Below are 18731 nucleotides of genomic sequence, written 5' to 3' on the forward strand. Positions count from 1 at the left end.
ACATCAATAATGGGACACCATTCCTCCTCCTACTGACCACAAGTGGTTTGTAATTTTTTTATTTTTTTTTACTCCCAATGACCACCAAGCCTGGGACATTGTCTACTCCCACTGATTCTGGGGGATTTTTTACTCCCCCTTGGCCGCAGTCCAGCCCCCCAGTCTAGAGGATAGTAAACTGGCCCTTTGTTTAGAAAGTTTGGAGACCCCTTCCTAGCTGATTGTGAGAGATGTGCCCATCTATGTACAGATTAACCTTGGTCATAGGCATGAGTTACATTTTGTCCAGTTAATTTTTATAACCTTGTCCAAACATTTTCCTGTGAACTATAATTGTGCTGCCAATGTCTCATCCCTCCTCCCCTGTCCTCTAAATTCATAAACATGAATGCATGGCAAACCTGTAGGTGACTAGAAAGAACTCCTTTGATGCTTGAATCAGGTCTACATTTCCAACTGTCATCTAAGGTGTTTGGTCAGCTTAATGATCCTTTTATCAGCACACCGAAAGCCTTTGAGTGCAGATTTGTAGGATGTATTATAAAAGCATGGTGATTACTGTCAGTGTCTTCATCCAGACAGATCCATGAAGCCTATTTTTAGTTCAGTTCAATCTGCCTTCATCACCCTGAACTCACAGAGCAGTACTCCACAGGGTGCTTGTCCAACTGGCCATGTGAAGGCCATGGTAACTATAGGAAAGATGGGGGAGGGTGGGCTTTTTTAAAAAGAATCATCCAGCTGCACATGCTTTACATGCTATAGTAAATGTTTGGAAATATAGTAGGTGTAGTGAGAGTCTCTTACAGGTAGACAGTGTATATTATCATTTTTACAGGTATTTATATAGTGCTGACAATTTACGCAGCGATTTCCATATATTATACATTCCCATCAGTCCCTGCCCTCAAGGAGCTTACAATTCAAGGTGTATAAAGAGTTAATGGGCTGATATCTGTGTTGATGTGTCATGGTTGAAGTCCTTGTTTGTTTCCTTGTTTATATGTACTCTTCTCTCCTGATGGTGATGAGCTCCTGTTTTACCTTGCAGATTTAGCAGTGGATTTTCCCTGCTCCGGGCCCAGCCTGGCCATCCCATGGGACACCAATAACAAGCACTAATTGGACAGCGATACATCAAAGTCAATGCTGAGACGGTTCCTCCAAGGCTGAGAAATCTTCAGCTCACCTTTCCATCTCCCCACCAGCATGGCTGTGATCGCTGGCTGCCAAGAAATCCCACTCATTATGCACAGCATCTATTTGATAAGAAAAGTTCATTTGTCACATTTCTGCTGCCTACACATTGTATGGTAATCATTCTAAATGATTATTCGGACAAATCTCTAATCCCTCTCATCGCTGCTTCGATTTTCCTTTATGAAATATCTGAATGCGCTAATTAACTAGAAAATGAGGAGAAGGAGAGAGTCCCGCAATAAGGAAGGCAAACAGAGAGAAAAAAAAACACAAAACTACACTGTAAAACAGTCACACATAACCAAGGTTAGTAGGAATATTACAACACACAGAGATGTCATGAGGAGGGAATCATTCCAGGTTCCTAATTAGACTTTGGAACAAGACTTTGCTCCACGTTTGTTTCTGTGTGAGTCCAGGGACAATGCAAATGACACATGGAATACACTGTATATATATATATATATATATATACACTCACAGTATATGCCATGTGTCATGGTGCACATTGCAAAGATGCATATATAAACTGATGACGGATTGATAGCGTTGTAGATAGAAGTGTGATTGATGGATAATAGATAATAAACATAAAAGTATATTAGATAGATAGATAGATTAGATAGATAGATAGATAGATAGATAGATAGATAGATAGATAGATAATACAAAATATAAAGATACAATAGATAGACGTAATTAAAGAACAGATAGATAGATAGATAGATAGATAGATAGATAGATAGATAGATAGATAGATAGATAGATAGATAAAGATGCAGCAGTAGATAGATAGGTAGATAGATGTATAGATAGATAGATAGATAGATAGATAGATAGATAGATAGATAGATAGATAGATAAATAATATTGCTATTGATCAGTTGGGCAATAAGAACTGGCTAGTAACCCCTATAAAATAAAATGTATTCTATTACTGTCCCTGGCCACTTTATTGTATCAGGTATATCAAGACAGATGGATATGGAGTGATAGATTGTTGAATAAATTGTAACATAGGCTACAGTATCAAATAAAGGCTAGCAAGATCAAGATATATATATATATATATATATATATATATACACTGTATAGATACGGTATATACAGTATAACTCTGTATCCCATACAAAACATTAGTGATTTCTTCAGCCTTCCTGTGCACTTTACTGTCCATTTTAAAAAAAGTTGCGTAATACTGCATAATAGTTACAGTAAAGATCTGCCCTATCTTTCTTTTCTTTTTTTCTTTTTTTCTTTGTTTCTTTCTTTCTTTCTTTTCTTTTCTTGCTTTCTTTCCTCCACTATTTTTTCTCGCAGCCTATTATGTTATATGACAAGAAGACACACAGGTATCCTGTATTATGTTGCACATGTGATATTAGTGTGGCCTTCGGATAGTTAGCAGAGGTCTGCCTATCTGATAAACAAGGACCAGGCTGGAGTTGGTGCAGATTTTGATGCGTTCTGCTTCTACAGTATTAATTCCAGCGCTATTAGGATGTGTAATTGGGCTCTCCATGTGTTTATAACGGTGATGGACCCAGAGGAAGATTTTACACGGTTTTAGCAAGATGAACACTGACTCTTTTTCATCATTTGCTGCCAAACAAGACATTTGTTTCCCATTTGAAGCGCCTTCTCCTGTAAGTAATTGTGCCTGTTAACACAATACCTTTCACTGCTCTCTGCTGCTCTATAAATAATTCGGATTGAGATGTAAGGATATGACTTTCACAAGATTGGTCAATTGATTAAATCTGTGACCTGCAATTGCGAATAATTTGGGGAGGCTATTTAAACAGATGAAGGCCTAAATTGCCTTGCTTGTATGTGAATTAATTCCTCATTCATCATCATTATGAAGTGATTGGTCTATTCACACTCCTTATTCTGCAGAAGCAGAGCTGGATTCAAATGAGGCTGCAGAGGACTTTAATATGCTCTTCTTTCTCCAGACTATCCAAGATCCTAGGAAGACTAATAGACGCAGATTTGTTTCTCCCTGTGAACGTTGGGTTCAGAGCTTTGACTTAAATATTTATGCAATCATTTTATTACACATTGATCTAAAGCCACTTAACAAAATAAACCCTGTGCAAAACCCGTCTGCTCCATTTAACATCTATCAACCTTTACATTCTATGGAACTGTTTATACAAAATATGTGAACAGATTGGACAGCCCTTAAACCCAAGGACAAGTGTGGACACAGCAAGAAAATGTTACTTTGCGACAAATGATTCCATTTCAGTGTACTGCAAAAAATTTTACTTTGCAACAAAAAATCCATACACTGTATTAGCTACATTGTATTGCTTCCTTAGCTATTACAACTGTTTCATTGTGTTTTGTTGTGTCTCCAGTGCAAGCCCAGCTACTTAAAGAGGCATTAAACCCCACAGCAAACATTTATTATATAGCAGATTACTAATTCTGAGATGTGGTGGCTTCATTAGTTTTCTTGCAGGCTTTCTTTCTTCTATTTTCATCTGGTGATCCTGCCAGTATGTCTGTTGTTTTCCAAAACAACAAGCTGTCCAGCAGAATGTATCGTTTACAGAGATGAGAGAAATCATTTAACACTGATAGGGGTGCTCACAATGATCAGCTTTTATTTTTTTAATGTAAAACCTGTATTCCAAAAGGAACAAAACTTTTGCTGTAACTGCTTATAAAGTGTTAGCTTGAGTTTGGCTTCAGTTTGTTACTGTATTTAAATATGCTAGTACATCTAACACTGCCCTTCCCCCAGACTGACAATGCTGTTGTTCAAAGGTGCCCCCTGTGTTCCTTCATCCAGAGTGAGGGCACTCTAATACAGGCCAGATCACCAGGTGAAAACAGAGGGGGAGGGGGCATAAAAGAAAGAAAAATAATGCAGCCACCACATCTAATGATTGGTAAGCTGCAGTATATTGCATTTCAGGTTTTGGGATTAATACCACTTTAACATTGATGTATCATTAATTTTAATTCCTGAGAAATTCCTAAACAATACTACTCTGGGAATTATTATAAACTGTGGATATGATTATAAAGTGTGGTTTTTTATTTCAGATAATAAAAATGAATTATGAGAGAGAGAGAGAGAGAGAGAGAGAGAGAGAGCACTCTTAAGATAGTCTTTGTTTAAAGCTAAACTCCAGCCTCTCCTTCAATCTTGCATGGTTGTTCATCTTCCTCTCTTGCAATGAAAACGTTTTTACTTTGATTTCTCTGCACACTGGCAGCTTCTCACAGTGTATTATAGAAGCTGCAGCAAGCCAGTTAGAGCTCATCTTACTTCCTAGTTGGAGAGTGCCCAGCATCAACCAATGCCCCTCCCAGCCAAACTGACCCTTGCATGCCCTATTCATTCATTGGATTTCAGTTTTTTAATAATGGAGTCTCAGCATCAGATGTGGATGTTACCTAGAATGGTATGCTCTTTAAGTAAGCTATGTACAGCCATGATTTGCCTGCATTGCACACAGAAGAACAGAGACCCAGTGATGAAATCACTTGGTCTAAAATAAGGTATGTAATGAAAACATTATCTAAAACATTTCACTAGCATGTTTATAAAGGGAGATGGTTGAACCAGGGTAGATAATATACATATAAGTAGAATAAACGTCAGCTTTAAAGCTGAAAAACAGCAACAGTTTTGGGTGAGCCATGTCCTTTCCCAAGCCAGGAGGCCAGGAGGCATATGGGTTTAAAAAGAAAATGTATTTCTGAACGTTTCCTAAATAGTATCTTGAGAATGCTACAATCTCTGGTTTGGACTCTTTGGGGGAGATTTACTAAAGCTGATGCACCTGTACATGGTAGCAAATCAGCTTCTAACTTCAACTTCTTCAATTAAGTTTTGGCAATAAAACATGGAAGCTGATTGGTTTCTATGCAAAGTTGCGCCAGATTTTGCACTCTTTAGTTTTAGTAACCAACCCCCTTTATAATGTTTTCACACTTTTTTTCTCCCTAGATTCACAAATGATTCTAATTGAAATAATTTGTATAAATCCTGGGTCAAAAAAAGTTGTGTGGCTCTTATGTTAAAACATTTAGAAAGAGACAATATGGGGTTTATTTACTAAAGGCAAATAAACTGTTATTTATGCAAGGTAATTATCCCCAGAGCTTAGTGAACAGGAGAAGTTTTTCTGACTTCCATCATCCAATCATGTACAAGGAAAACTGCTGTTTTTTTCCTTGGGTACTGGTTGCAAAGTGAATAGTCACTACTTTCACTTAAGCTCTGGGAAAAATTCCCCTGCAAAGTGAAACTTCCCTATTGGCCTTTAATAAATCAACTCCTATAGGTTTGCAGGTCACCCTTATGTGTTTGCAGTAACCACATATGGATGTATTTTCCAGAATACACACACACACACATATATATATATATATATATATATATATATATATATATATATATCATATTGCAGTTATTGTAGGTTTGCATTAGTATGTGTCACATAAGCTAGTTGAAAAATATAATTAGCCTGATATTTAAGATAGATATGGAAAATAAGCCAACACAGCCGACTTGCCATTCTTTGATTTGCAGGTCCTGTAGCAGTGGTGGATAGCGCCATCCTTTTGACCCCAAGTTCTGGGTCCTATTACAAAACGATTAACACATTTAGCTTGAGAGTGAATAGATCAGGACATGTTTGTGGAACAAAGGTCCAGGGGACTGTTCATTAAACCATTGTAGTTGGCAAGCTGGTGAGCAGGCTGACATATGGTGGCGGGTACATGCAGTGACTGCTCAACTTGAGTAAAATAATGTAACAAATCGAGCAGGATAGTAATTGAAAACAAAGGGACTGTCAGGTGTGATGAGGGAGGCTGGATTGGCCCCCAGTGATGGAGGAGCCACATGTGAGCAGAGCCCCTAGGGCTCACCCTGCAGGCACTAAGGGGGGAGATTTACTAAAACTGGAGCACTCAGAAACTGGTGCAGCTCTGAATGGTAGCCAATCAGCTTCTAACTTCAGCTTGTTCAATTTAGCTTTGACAATAAAATCTGGAAGCTGATTGGTTTCTATGCAGAGCTGCATCAAATTTTGCACCATGCAGGCTTAGTTAATAACCCCCTAAGGGAGGGGGGTACTAAAACTGTACTATATTGTACAGCGCTGAGAAAACTTTTTGGTGCTATATAAATACTGAATAATAATAATAATAAAACTGGTACACTCAGAGTCTGATGCAGCTGCGCATGTTAGCCAATCAGCTTCTAATTTCAGCTTTTTCAATTTAGGTTTGACAATAATCTGGAAGCTGATTGGTTTTTATGCAGAGCTGCACCAGATTTTGCACCATGCAGGCTTAGTAAATAACCCCCTAAAGGGGAGGGGGTACTAAAACTGGTGCAACCAGAGTCTGATGCAGCTATGCATGGTAGCCAATCAGCTTCTAACTTCAGCTTGTTCAATTATGTTTTGACAATAAAACCTGGAAGTTTTTTTTTGTTTCTGTGCAGAGATGCCCCAGATTTTACATCATGCAGTTGTTGTAAATAACCCCCTAAGTGGGAATTGACTAAAACTAGAGCACTCAGCATCTGATGCAGTTGTGCATGGTAGCCAATCAGCTTCTAACTTCAGCTTGTTCACTTTAGCTTTGACAATAAAACCTGGAAGATGATTGGTTTCTTTGCAGAGCTGCACCAGATTTTGCACCATGCAGGTTTAGTAAATAACTCCCTAAGGGGGATGGGGTACTAAAACTGGCGCACTTGGAGTCTGATGCAGCTCTGCATGGTAGTCAATCAGCCTCTAACTTCAGCTTGTTCACTTTAGCTTTGACAATAAAACCTGGAAGATGATTGGTTTCTTTGCAGAGCTGCACCAGATTTTGCACTATGCAGGTTTAGTAAATAACTCCCTAAGGGGGATGGGGTACTAAAACTGGCGCACTTGGAGTCTGATGCAGCTCTGCATGGTAGCCAATCAGCTTCTAACTTCAGCTTGTTCACTTTAGCTTTGACAATAAAATCTGGAAACTGATTGGTTTCTTTGCAGAGCTGCACCAGATTTTGCACCACGCAGGTTTAGTAAATAACTCCCTAAGGGGGATGGGGTACTAAAACTGGCGCACTTGGAGTCTGATGCAGCTCTGCATGGTAGCCAATCAGCTTCTAACTTCAGCTTGTTCAATTTAGCTTTGACAATAAAATCTGCTAGCTGATTGGTTTTTATGCAGAGCTGCCCAAGATTTTGCACCATGTATATAACCCCCTAAGTGGGAAGTGACTAAAACTGGAGCACTCAGAATCTGGTGCAGCTGTGCATAGTAGCCAATCAGCTTCTAACTTCAGCTTGTTCAATTTAGCTTTGACAATAAAATCTGAAAGCTGATTGGTTTCTGTGCAGAGCTGCACTACATTTTGCACCATGTAAATAACCTCCTAAGCGTTGTCACCCTGCAGGTCACTTGCCACCCACCCAATGATGGCCCTCCGCACTAACCAGCAGATTTCTCCTCTAATTTGACACGAAGTCGAAGAGCAGATGAAGGCATGACTGATTACACCCAGAAACTTTCCTGTACACCGTGTAAATTTAGTTAACCAGATCTCCAGTGGGATGATAAATTATTAACCAGCTATTCATATCCTCCCTCCCTTTTTTCCTCGGCTGTTAGCATAGAGCTTTTCTTCTAAACATGTAGTTTGCAATCAGTTTGGTCACACTTACAAGAACACGCTTTAATAAGGCAATCAATCACATACTAACAACCAGGGGATGTCGGGGACTGGGCTCTGCCTTGTATGAACACAGCATCCTCTGGGATCTCTACAAGTACTTAACCAGATTCTCCTCATCCTTGCAGAGGCCAACACAGCTTCTTCTGCTGGAAATAAGCCGCATAATGCGACTAAAGCGCTTTCTCCCTCTAATACCTTTTCCAAATGACTGCCATAGGAAGAAGCAATGTGTTGAGGGTTACTGATTCGTTCACATGCTATAGGGAATGGGTGATATAGAGGGATGGGTAATAGCAGGACAAGCCAGCTCCATACAAGAATGTCTGAAACATGTTCAGTTTCATGATCCTGGAACAATTACCCAGGAAATACAGGCAATTAAATGTTTCGGAGTGGACACTAGAGCTTATCATTGATCTTATATCTGCTAATATTGTTTCGGACATCTCATTTACCTCCTTGTTAAACCCAAGTCCTGTCTGCTTTCCAGCCACCTGCAGCAAGCCGATTCACCTGCCATGAGCTATTTAGCTGCAGGAAAGCCTTTCAGCCTATCTTCTTCTCCTTCTCTGTGCTTTATGAGGCTGTCAGGCTTATTTAGTAAGGTAAGGAGCTATGTACATAATGAAGTAACCCACAGCAACCAATCATACACCTCTCTAAAGGCCGTGTTTAGCCTTTATAAGGTGTAATAACCTATAACATACATATAGCAATCATTCTTGATTGTTCTGTTTATATAAAGTGTTGTAAGCAACAACAAAAAACAATTAGCAGGAATCTGTCTTTGTTTTGCATTATCTGTGCAGACATCGATCAGCAATCATTTCTCATTGTTTTGTCTATTCTGAACAAAGTGTATTATCCCATAGTAACCAATCAGCAATCACCACTCATTGTTCTGCCTGTTCTGAACAAAGTGTATTATCCCATAGTAACCAATCAGCAGTCACCACTCATTGCTCTGCCTATTCTGAACAAAGTGTATTATCCCATAGTAACCAATCAGCAGTCACCACTCATTGCTCTGCCTATTCTGAACAAAGTGTATTATCCCATAGTAACCAATCATCAGACATCTCTCATTGCTCTGCCCATTCTGAACAAAGTGTATTATCCCATAGTAACCAATCAGCAGACAGTTCTGAACAAAGTGTATTATCCCATAGTAACCAATCAGCAGTCATCTCTCATTGCTCTGCCTATTCTGAACAAAGTGTATTATCCCATAGTAACCAATCAGCAGTCATCTCTCATTGCTCTGCCCATTCTGCACAAAGTGCATTATCCCTTAGTAACCAATCAGCAGTCATCTCTCATTGCTCTGCCTATTCTGTACAAAGTGCATTATCCCATAGTAACCAATCAGCAGTCACCACTCATTGCTCTGCCTGTTCTGAACAAAGTGTATTATCCCATAGGAGCCAATCAGCAGTCATCTCTCTTTGCTCTTCTTTTCCTATACAAGTGTATTATGGAAGAGCAACCAATTAACAATGCATGTCATTGTTCATCTTAAGTTATATAAATGGGGACATTTCCTAAAACCGGTGCACACCGAATCTAGTGCATCTATGCATAGTAACCAATCAGCTTCCAGTTTTTATTGTCAAAGCTTAATTGAACAAGCTGAAGTTGGAAGCTGATTGGCTACTATGCACAGCTCCACCAGATTCTGTGTGCACTGGATTTAGTAACTCTCAACCATAGCATAGTATCCCATAACAACCATCCAACCATCATCTGTTAATATTAGTTTTAAGATACATAAAATGGTTGATTTACTAAAACTGGAGAGTGCAAAATCAGATGCAGCTGTGCTTGGTAGCCAATCAACTTCCAGGTTTTATTGTCAAAGCTTAACTGAACAAGCTGAAGTTAGAAGCTGATTGGCTACCATGCAGTCTTGCACCAGATTTTGCACTCTCCAATTTTAGTAAATCAACCCCAGTGTGTAATATCCCAAAACACACAATCAACCATCATCTGTCATTATTCTGCTTAATGTTATATAAAGTGTAGCATCCCACATCAACCAACCATCATCTGTCATTATTCTGCTTAATGTTATATAAAGTGTAGCATCCCACATCAACCAACCACCATCTGTCATTGTTCTGCTTAAGTTATAAAAAGCGTAGTATCCCATAGCAGCCAATCAACAATCATCCATCATTATTCTGCTTATCTCAAGTATGGTATCCCATAGCAACCAATCAACAAACACTGCTCTTTCTATCCTATACAAGTAACCTCTACTTATCAGCCATCATCTGGCATTGTTCTGTCTACTGTAAGCAGATGACATATGATTGGATTTTATGGGTTACTGCATCAGTGTACTGTAGAACCAGCGAACGGCGACTGGTTAATATGAATGATAGTACATCACTGTTTTGCTAAATAAAGCCCCCCCAAAAAATATATATATTTTTGTAATGTTATAAAAGATACAATTACACAGTAATGCTAATCTGGAAGCTTGTAATTTTCCTAAATTGTATAATATTTCAAATTTAAAGGAAACCTGTCACCAAGAAACGATCGAACATGCAGCAGTTCACTATTTAGATAATGTTTTGCAGTATTTCGGTATCAAATGTATTGAATTACATTCATTGTGGAATATTACTCATTCATTGCGGAATATTACTGATCCAAGCCCTCCACCCCACATGTGACTTTCTACCATGTCGGGGATTTACATACAATGCACCAGCACTGGAAAACTGACAAGAAAAGGAAAGCTATATCTACTTAGTTTCTATTCCATTTTTTATAGGAAAGTCTGTATTCAAATTTACCTTTTTGGCTGTAATTTGTAAAGTCTGAAGCCAGATTGCTACAGACAAAATTATATATATATATATATATATATATATATATATATATATATATATATATATATATATATGGTATTATGAAAACATGTACAGGTAAGTGAATTCATCAGTGTATTACAACTAACTTAAAACCACCCTCTAAAAAAATAAATCATAATATTCCATTAAGATCGGTGAGATCTTTTAGAAAAAGGATAGCAATTTGTCCTTGTGATTAATTTTATTGCGAATTTCAGCAGATTATTGTAACAGTGTTTATTATGTAGTTGTTATTGTTATAATTTTGGACGGTGCTGAAAATCAATTTTACAAATAAAGAAAACAAAACCAAAAAATAAAAACAAACAAACAAAAACATTCTTGGCAAAGGAACGCTCTACCCATTCCTGAAAGACGTCAAAGGACACGTTAGACAGGTAGACATTTCCATTTGAGCTTCACATGTGCAACAAAAGCAAATATAAATAAACAAATGACATGTAAACTGAACATCCCTGATCATCAAGTATGGACCACAACATAGATATAAAAAATATAAATAGAATTAAAAGTATAAACGAAAACCCTCCTTGTGGTTTGGTGAAGATTTGTACACAAGCATAATGGATGGAGACTGTTAACAGTGTGCCTGTACACTAATTTGCAGAGGTGGGCGCCTGTCTGCAGAGCTTTGGCGACATAATCCCTTCCCTATGCGGCTTGTTAAGGACTAGCAGAAGGTTTGCACTCTGGGAAAATTATTATACATCCAGAAAGATCCCCCTTACATATACATCACTTGATAATTTAATCAGTGTGCTCACTTTTCAGCAGCTGAGGATAAACCATTGCCATTCCTTATACAAATATTGTAATTTTCTGCACGGCTCAGACATAACCCCAAGCCCAGTGTTTAATCAAAAATTCAAATTATAAAAAATATGAGTTTAAAACACAAAAACTGTGAATTTCTGACGTAAGAACCATTCATAGAAGGTGTCATAAATTGGTGGTTGGGTAAAGAGACAGGTACATTGCAATATAACAATGTAACATCTTAATACTGTGTTTTGTTGATATTTAAAATGTATTTTGTACATTTAGGGAAAAAACACATTAATGACCTTATTGTTCTGTGTTAACTTAATATTCAAGTATCCCAGCAAGGTAATCCTAAAATCTACACGTCTGCCATTTTGTTACCAACATAGAATAAACAAAAGTGTGGCAATGCCTATAAAATATTCATTCTTTAAAAGTAGTCCTTTGTCTTCTTGAAGATAATGAGCTAATTTTATAGTAAAGTCATTGATCTGGAGGAGAAAGCTTGTGATAACCTGAAAGGTCCTGGAATGCCACCTCTTGACAGGGTGCCCAAAAAGACATTGGCAAGATAGGTAGTTCAGTCAGGGGGAGAGGGTGGGTACATCTTATCTGGTCAGTGGTACCTCCTCTCTCTGGTCTAGGGAGACAGATGATTTGCTCAGGACTGAAGGGGTGAAAGTCAGAAAGGAGTCTGATCTTGTAGAGGAGGAGCAGGTAAAGTCAGAGCCTGCAGGCCTTTGCGCTAGCCCATTGGAAGAGCTGGAGTGGCATGCTAAACAGGAGCAAGGGTTACCCCCAGCACCAAGTCCATGGGCAGGTGTGGCATAGATGGATGGATGTCGGAATGCACATAGGAGTTCTGGTCTAGGGTAAGGGTGAGAGAGGACTCTGAAGGTATCCAGTGGTCTTAGTGGTGAGCTGAAAGGATTGGCAGCTGAGGGTGAAGTGGTGCCAAGACCCATGTGAGAGTAGTAAGGAAGAGGTAGGTGAGATGGGAAGGGGTAAGGTAGATTGCCAGTGGCAGCTGCATGGCTCATCATGTAGGTGTAAAAGGCTGGGTCTGCTGGGTGAGGCCAGGTCATTGCCAACCGCTGTCGCTTGTCTTTCATTCTTCTGTTCTGAAACCACACCTGTGAACAGAAAAGAATATATTTAGGATCAGGTCAACCTTCAGAACAATAATAAATGTGGAGGAACATCTTAATCTAACAAACATTAGAAAGTAATTTAATATCACAAAAAAAAAAAACAGAACTCTAGCTCAAATGAAGTGACATGATATTAAACTGTTCAAAAATAACTGGACACCTAAGCTGGAATAATACCTTGATACTGATTTCAGTCAGGTTAAAATCTGTGGACCAAGACCCCATTGCAGGATTAACACCATGATAGTGATCTCAAGCAGGTTAAAATACATTGACCAAGCCCTCCAGGCTTGAAAAAACCTTGATAGTGGAACCCCCAGGCTGGAATAATACATTTATGGTGGCCTCTGGCAGGCTAAAATACATTGACCAAGCCCTCCAGGCTTGAAACAACCTTGATAGTGGTCTCTGGCAGGCTAAATATATGGATCAGGAACCCCCAGGCTGGAATAATACATTTATGGTGGCCTCTGGCAGGCTAAAATACATAGACCAAGACCCCCTTGCCGGAATAAAACCTTGATGATAGCCCCCGACAGGTTAAATACATAGGCCAAGACCCCCAGGCTGCAATAGTACATTGACAGTGGTCTCTGGCAGGTTATAATATATGGACCAGGACCTCCCTGCTGGAATAAAACCTTGATGATGGTCCCTGACAGGTTAAATACATGGACCAAGACCCCCAGGCTGGAATAATACCTTTATGATGGTTTCTGGCAGGCTAAAATGCATGAACCAGGGCCCCCATGTTGGAATAATACCTTGATGGTGGTCTTCAGCAGGTTAAAATTTGTGGATCAAGACACCCAAGCTGGAATAAAACCTTGATGGTGGTCTCTGACAGGTTAAATACCTGGATCAAAACCCCCCAGGCTGAAATAATACCTCTATGGTGGTCTATGGCAGGCTAAAATACACGGACCAGGACCCCCATGCTGGAATAATACCTTGATGGTGGTCTCCAGCAGGTTAAAATATGTTGATCAAGACACCCGAGCTGGAATAAAACCTTGATGGCGGTCTCTGACAGGTTCTCTGACAGGTTAAAAACATGGAATAAGCCCCCACCCCGGGCTGGAATAACATCTTTATGGTGGTTTCTGGCAGGTTACAATACATGGACCAGAACCCCCAGGCAGGAATAATACATGATTTCTAACAAGTTGATATATGTGGACCAGAATCTTTATGGTGATCCTGGCAGGTTGATACATGGACCAAGACCCCAAGGCTGGAAAAATACCTTGATGGTGGTTTCTGGAAGGTTAAACTTTGTGGACCAAAACTCCTAAGATAGAATAATACTTTGATAGTAGTCTCTTGCAGGGTAAAATACATGGACCAAGAACCTCAACCTGGAATAATACACTGAGAGTGGTCTCTGGCAGGTTAAAATAAATGAACCTAGACCCCCAGGATCGAATAATACCTTGATAGTGATGTCTGGCAGGTTAGACTTTGTTGACCAAAATCCCCAGGATGGAATAATACCTTGGGAGTGGTCTCTGGCAGGTTAAATTACATGGACCAAGACCCTCAAGCTGGAATAATACCTTGCAGTGGTCCCTGGCAGTTTAAAATACATGGACCAAGACCCCAAGGCTGGAATATTACCTTGATGGTGGTCTCTGGCAGGTTCAAGGCTGCGGCCAGTTCGCACCTCCTGGGCCTTGACACATAGTTCTCCCGGTAGAATTCCTTCTCCAGACGTGCTATCTGCTCCCTGGTGAAGGCTGTCCTGTATCTGCGCATCTGGTCCCCAGCACAGGACAGAGAGCTCTGAGACCCGCTGCTTCCTTTGGATGGATCGCTGCCATTCTGGACAGGGCTGCCCCCCATGCTGTCCGAGCAGTGTCCTGCACAGAAGGAACACAAGTCATTAACTCCATTCATGACCTGGCCAAGCCTTGGTGGCACTTTTACAAGCAGACCCTCTTTACCATTCATGGACACCAAAGCTGTCATTCAACTCCAAATATAAATGTTACCATTCGACTTTATTACCAGAGGTATCTAATTTTAATAAATGTGCTAGTAGAACTAAACTGCACAATTCTACAAAACAAGATTGGAAAATACACCTTTTTCTAGACCCCCGGGTCATCTGGCACTGGAAGGGATGGATGGGAGATGGTCCCCAAGCAGTCGAGCAGCAATGACAGGTCTACGTGGAACTATAAGAGCCACCATCGGTCGTAACCCCTAAATTACCGTGCATGTACCAATTTCACACTAATCTGTCCAGGCGACCATGCAATTCAGCAATCTATCTGCTGTCCAATAAATTATGGATTACGACAACCCGAATAGATATCTTGTAATGAAGATACATGTCCATTATACTGGAGCAGCTTGTAGATAGAAAGCAGATGGACACTGCACAGCTATGTGTTCTCACAGACGGTAAAATGGCCATCCGAATTAAAAAATGCCTTCAGAATGGTTGCTGGTCTACACAAAGGACATTTGTAAGTTGCCTATTGATGGGTCGGAGTTAGCAAGGTGTGAAGTCTACCTGGGCTCCTCAAAGTCACGCCTGGGCTATAGGAGGGTCATCCGACTGGTGTCCTTTCAAATGCAGCCTGGGCTTTTTGTGTCGGACACCTGAGCCTCCTTTAACATCCCAGAGACAATTTGTGAGCTGGCGCCAGCTACTTGTGAAAGTCATGGGCTGCTTGGGGTGTGTGAGGAGGGGCATGCAAAGCAGCACCTAGGCAGGCAGGAGACTCCAAACCCCATGGCATTGTCTTTATGGTTACCTATACACAACGGCCCAGACGAGCTTCCTCATTCTAACCTTTGATCTCTGACACAGACCAAGGTGTCAAACAACCTACAGAGGCCAGCATGCTCTCAGGCCCCGGCACCACACTGATTTGTTATATTGGGTGCCTAAAATCGTCTTAACAGACATCCATTCTAATATTCAGAAACAAAAATGAAATCTTTGGAAGGCTTTCATGTGCACAGAGGATGGTGGCATGGCCCTGGAGGTATATGAGCAACCTCAATATCTCTGGAAATCATTTCTTACTATAGAATCAGCATGCACAGCTGGACACAACTAAGCTTTCAATTGCATCTGAAGCATTTACCAACATAATGTAACCACAAAAATCTTATCTATATTTAAAAAAGATGAATATCATATATAAACATTAAATGAAGTTTTATATATATATATATATATATATATATATATATATATATATATATATATAAAATCAATATCATGAACAGCAACCAAATAAATGAAGTATTAGATCAATAGATAGATAGATAGATAGATAGAGAGAAGAGAGAGACTGTATAAACATGGGCAATAACTGAATAAATGAAATGAATAAATGATAGATTGACAGATAGATAGATAGATAGATAGATAGATAGATAGATAGATATGTAGATAGATACATACATACATAGATAAATTAGATAGTTTGTTACATAGACATACTGTTATATGTGTATAAACGTAATAAATAGATAGATAGATAGATAGATAGATAGATAGATAGATAGATAGATAGATAGATTAAAGAAGGGAAGAATAAAAGATGAATGGGCAGATAAACTATATATATGATGATTAGATAACAGATAGAGACAGACAAATAGATTATATATATATATATATATATATATATATATATATAGTAATTGAATTAATGGATAAAGATAGATAGACAGATAGATAGACAGGTAGATAGATAGATAGATAGATAGATAGATAGATAGATAGATAGATAGATAGATAGATAGATATGTAGATAGATACATACATACATACATAGATAAATTAGATAGTTTGTTACATAGACATACTGTTATATGTGTATAAACGTAATAAATAGATAGATAGATAGATAGATAGATAGATAGATAGATAGATAGATAGATTAAAGAAGGGAAGAATAAAAGATGAATGGGCAGATAAACTATATATATGATGATTAGATAACAGATAGAGACAGACAAATAGATTATATATATATATATAGTAATTGAATTAATGGATAAAGATAGATAGACAGGTAGATAGATAGATAGATAGATAGATAGATAGATAGAGATGGATGTAGATAGGTAGTAGGAATGGAGGCTGTGACCCGCACCTTTGCTGTGTTGGTAGTCGCTGCTGGCCGTCGTGCAGTCCGGGGTGCAGCTGACTTCTATCTCCTCATAGAAATCCGACTCGGTGTCGGAGCCGCTGTGCTGTCCTTTCCCAGATAAGGAGTCGGGATGGGGAGAGGAGAGGCGCAGCGCTGGCGATCTGCTGGCCGCTCCTGTCCCTGAGACAACTTCCACCTCCTCCTCCGCTCTCTCTCTGGCTGCCAAGGGGCCAGATCTAGGGCTCAGGCAACTTCTAGCATGCATTTTCTCCTGCGGCTCCTGAATGGGGCTTCCTACTGTGTCCGACAAATTAGACATTCTCTTGCCAACTAGAGTGCCAAGTTGACCTCCCTCCAGGAACATGACCATCTCCTTTCTGGCTTCCATTGTGTCTCTGAGTCAGCCAGGGAGGACTAGTGCTGGCAGCAGCGACAGGCAGATGAGCAATAGAGAGATGGAGCTGACCCTGTGCTGCCTGCACTCTTCTGTGCTGTACTGGCTCTGGGAGGGATCACCATTGCCCTCTTCTTTCTAAGCTGTCATCCTTAATGGTGCAATCGTCATTACAGTACCACTGCTGACGCCACTCATTGATTGCTGCTGGATAAATAGCAACGTCCGCCACCTTCAAGATGAAAGGAAAGCCGGAGCTAATGGTTTATGGTACTGATGCACCAGATGAACAAGGATGATGCACAAAGTGTGAACAAAGATATACATCTGCAAACAAACAAGGACAAGAGTATCGTGCATTGTATTAGTGTTCCAGAGGGAACTCTCAGCAGCACCATATAGCTCTCACCATTTCTATCACCCGATAATTAAGTATGCTTTTAGTTATTTCTTCCTTTGTTGCATAATTCATCAGAGGATCCATCATTTCTATTTTTTTCTTTTATATATTTTTTTGACATAGAAATTGTCATTCTTCTAAGATATATACACTTTATGTGTCATTGAGTGCCATAACTGTCCTTTTTATTTCCACTTATCTCTGAAGAACTTTTCTTTCTTGTCTTTTCCTGGTGGAGATAGTCTGTTCACCCCTCAAGGACTGTATTGCTGGATTTCTGAATATTCTTACTTCTTCACTTTTTACTGTTAGTCATAAATATTAATATTTCTTTGTATTTATTTTCTTCAGATTCCTGAAATAGCGAATTTGTGGTGAGCTGCCTGCATCAAACATCTAATTTGACTCGCTTCTGGTCTTTTACCAACTTTGGCACAGCAAGGTAATTGGCATTGTTCATATATAAATCCTGTATAATACTATATTTAAAAACATTTACTGCCTACACATACCTACAAGATAAAAAAAAAGTTTCCTTCTTAGTTTGATTGTAATGCAGATCTTACCTTAATGCTTGTGTGATTTTTATTTTTTTATTTATATTTGCACGTGTTAGATAAAAATACATGCATATGTATAATAATTATTATAATAGTAGAAAAAAATATATATTTATATATATTACTATTATAATAATAGTATATATATATATATATATATATATACATAGACATATATATTTCGTATATATATATATTAGTATGCATCTATCCCTCAATTTTCACTTGCTCAATTCACAAAGCTAAATAAAACACCTAGATAAGAATAATTATTTTCAAAATAAGTGACAGTTTCAGCATTACCCAATGAGATTTTAAAATTACAGTCACATGGCTATAAATAAATAACCTTCTCCTTGTGTAAGGCTTCTTGAGTCAGGATTTCTCAGAATTAAAAAAAACAGACAGATGACATTCTTTCTTTCTTTCTTTCTTTCTTTCTTTCTTTCTTTCTTTCTTTCTTTCTTTCTTTCTTTCTTTCTTTCTTTCCTTTTCTTTTCTTTTCTTTCTTTCTTTCTTTCTTTCTTTCTTTCTTTCTTTCTTTCCTTTCTCAATTGTTCAAAC

At 38.9% G+C, this 18731-nt stretch overlaps 1 protein-coding gene and 1 long non-coding RNA gene across 7 annotated transcripts in view; one reads left to right on the top strand and one right to left on the bottom strand.

Annotated features, from left to right (window-relative positions):
- Window positions 1–10947: 10947 nt before the first annotated feature.
- EVX1 (even-skipped homeobox 1) lies at window positions 10948–17643 on the bottom strand. Of its 2 annotated transcripts, none has more exons than XM_089669891.1 (3): window positions 16817–17643; window positions 14316–14557; window positions 10948–12680 (listed from the first exon to the last, which is right to left on the bottom strand). In XM_089669891.1, exons 1-3 carry the CDS (start codon window positions 17199–17201, stop codon window positions 12156–12158), a joined length of 1152 nt encoding a protein of 383 aa, XP_089526017.1. In that variant the 5' UTR covers window positions 17202–17643; the 3' UTR covers window positions 10948–12155. The 2 variants fall into 2 exon arrangements, with proteins under 2 accessions (XP_089526017.1, XP_089526018.1); XM_089669892.1 differs by lacking the exon at window positions 16817–17643 and adding an exon at window positions 15217–15355.
- Window positions 16991–18731, top strand: part of LOC149468605 (uncharacterized) — a 73021-nt gene continuing 71280 nt past the window's right edge. For all 5 annotated transcript variants that reach the window (XR_016311673.1, XR_016311672.1, XR_016311675.1 and 2 more), the window contains exons 1-2: window positions 16991–17639; window positions 17959–18049. This is a non-coding gene — a long non-coding RNA (uncharacterized LOC149468605). The remainder of the gene's footprint in view (window positions 17640–17958; window positions 18050–18731) is intronic.

The sequence above is a fragment of the Staurois parvus genome, unplaced genomic scaffold (genome assembly GCF_062004578.1).
Source record: "Staurois parvus isolate SC_StPar_1 unplaced genomic scaffold, SC_StPar_1.0 ptg000082l, whole genome shotgun sequence".
NCBI classification, from domain to species: Eukaryota; Metazoa; Chordata; class Amphibia; order Anura; family Ranidae; genus Staurois; species Staurois parvus.

Bases quoted from the DNA above. Each gene is read 5' to 3' on its own strand.
- EVX1 (XM_089669891.1), bottom strand. From the start codon at position 17,201: ATGGAAGCCAGAAAGGAGATGGTCATGTTCCTGGAGGGAGGTCAACTT. The intron at 14,558-16,816 runs GTGCGGGTCACA...CCTTCTGTGCAG, and splicing joins CGACTACCAACACAGCAAAG to GACACTGCTCGGACAGCATG. The intron at 12,681-14,315 runs GTAATATTCCAG...TTCTGTTCACAG, and splicing joins TGCCAGAGACCACCATCAAG to GTGTGGTTTCAGAACAGAAG.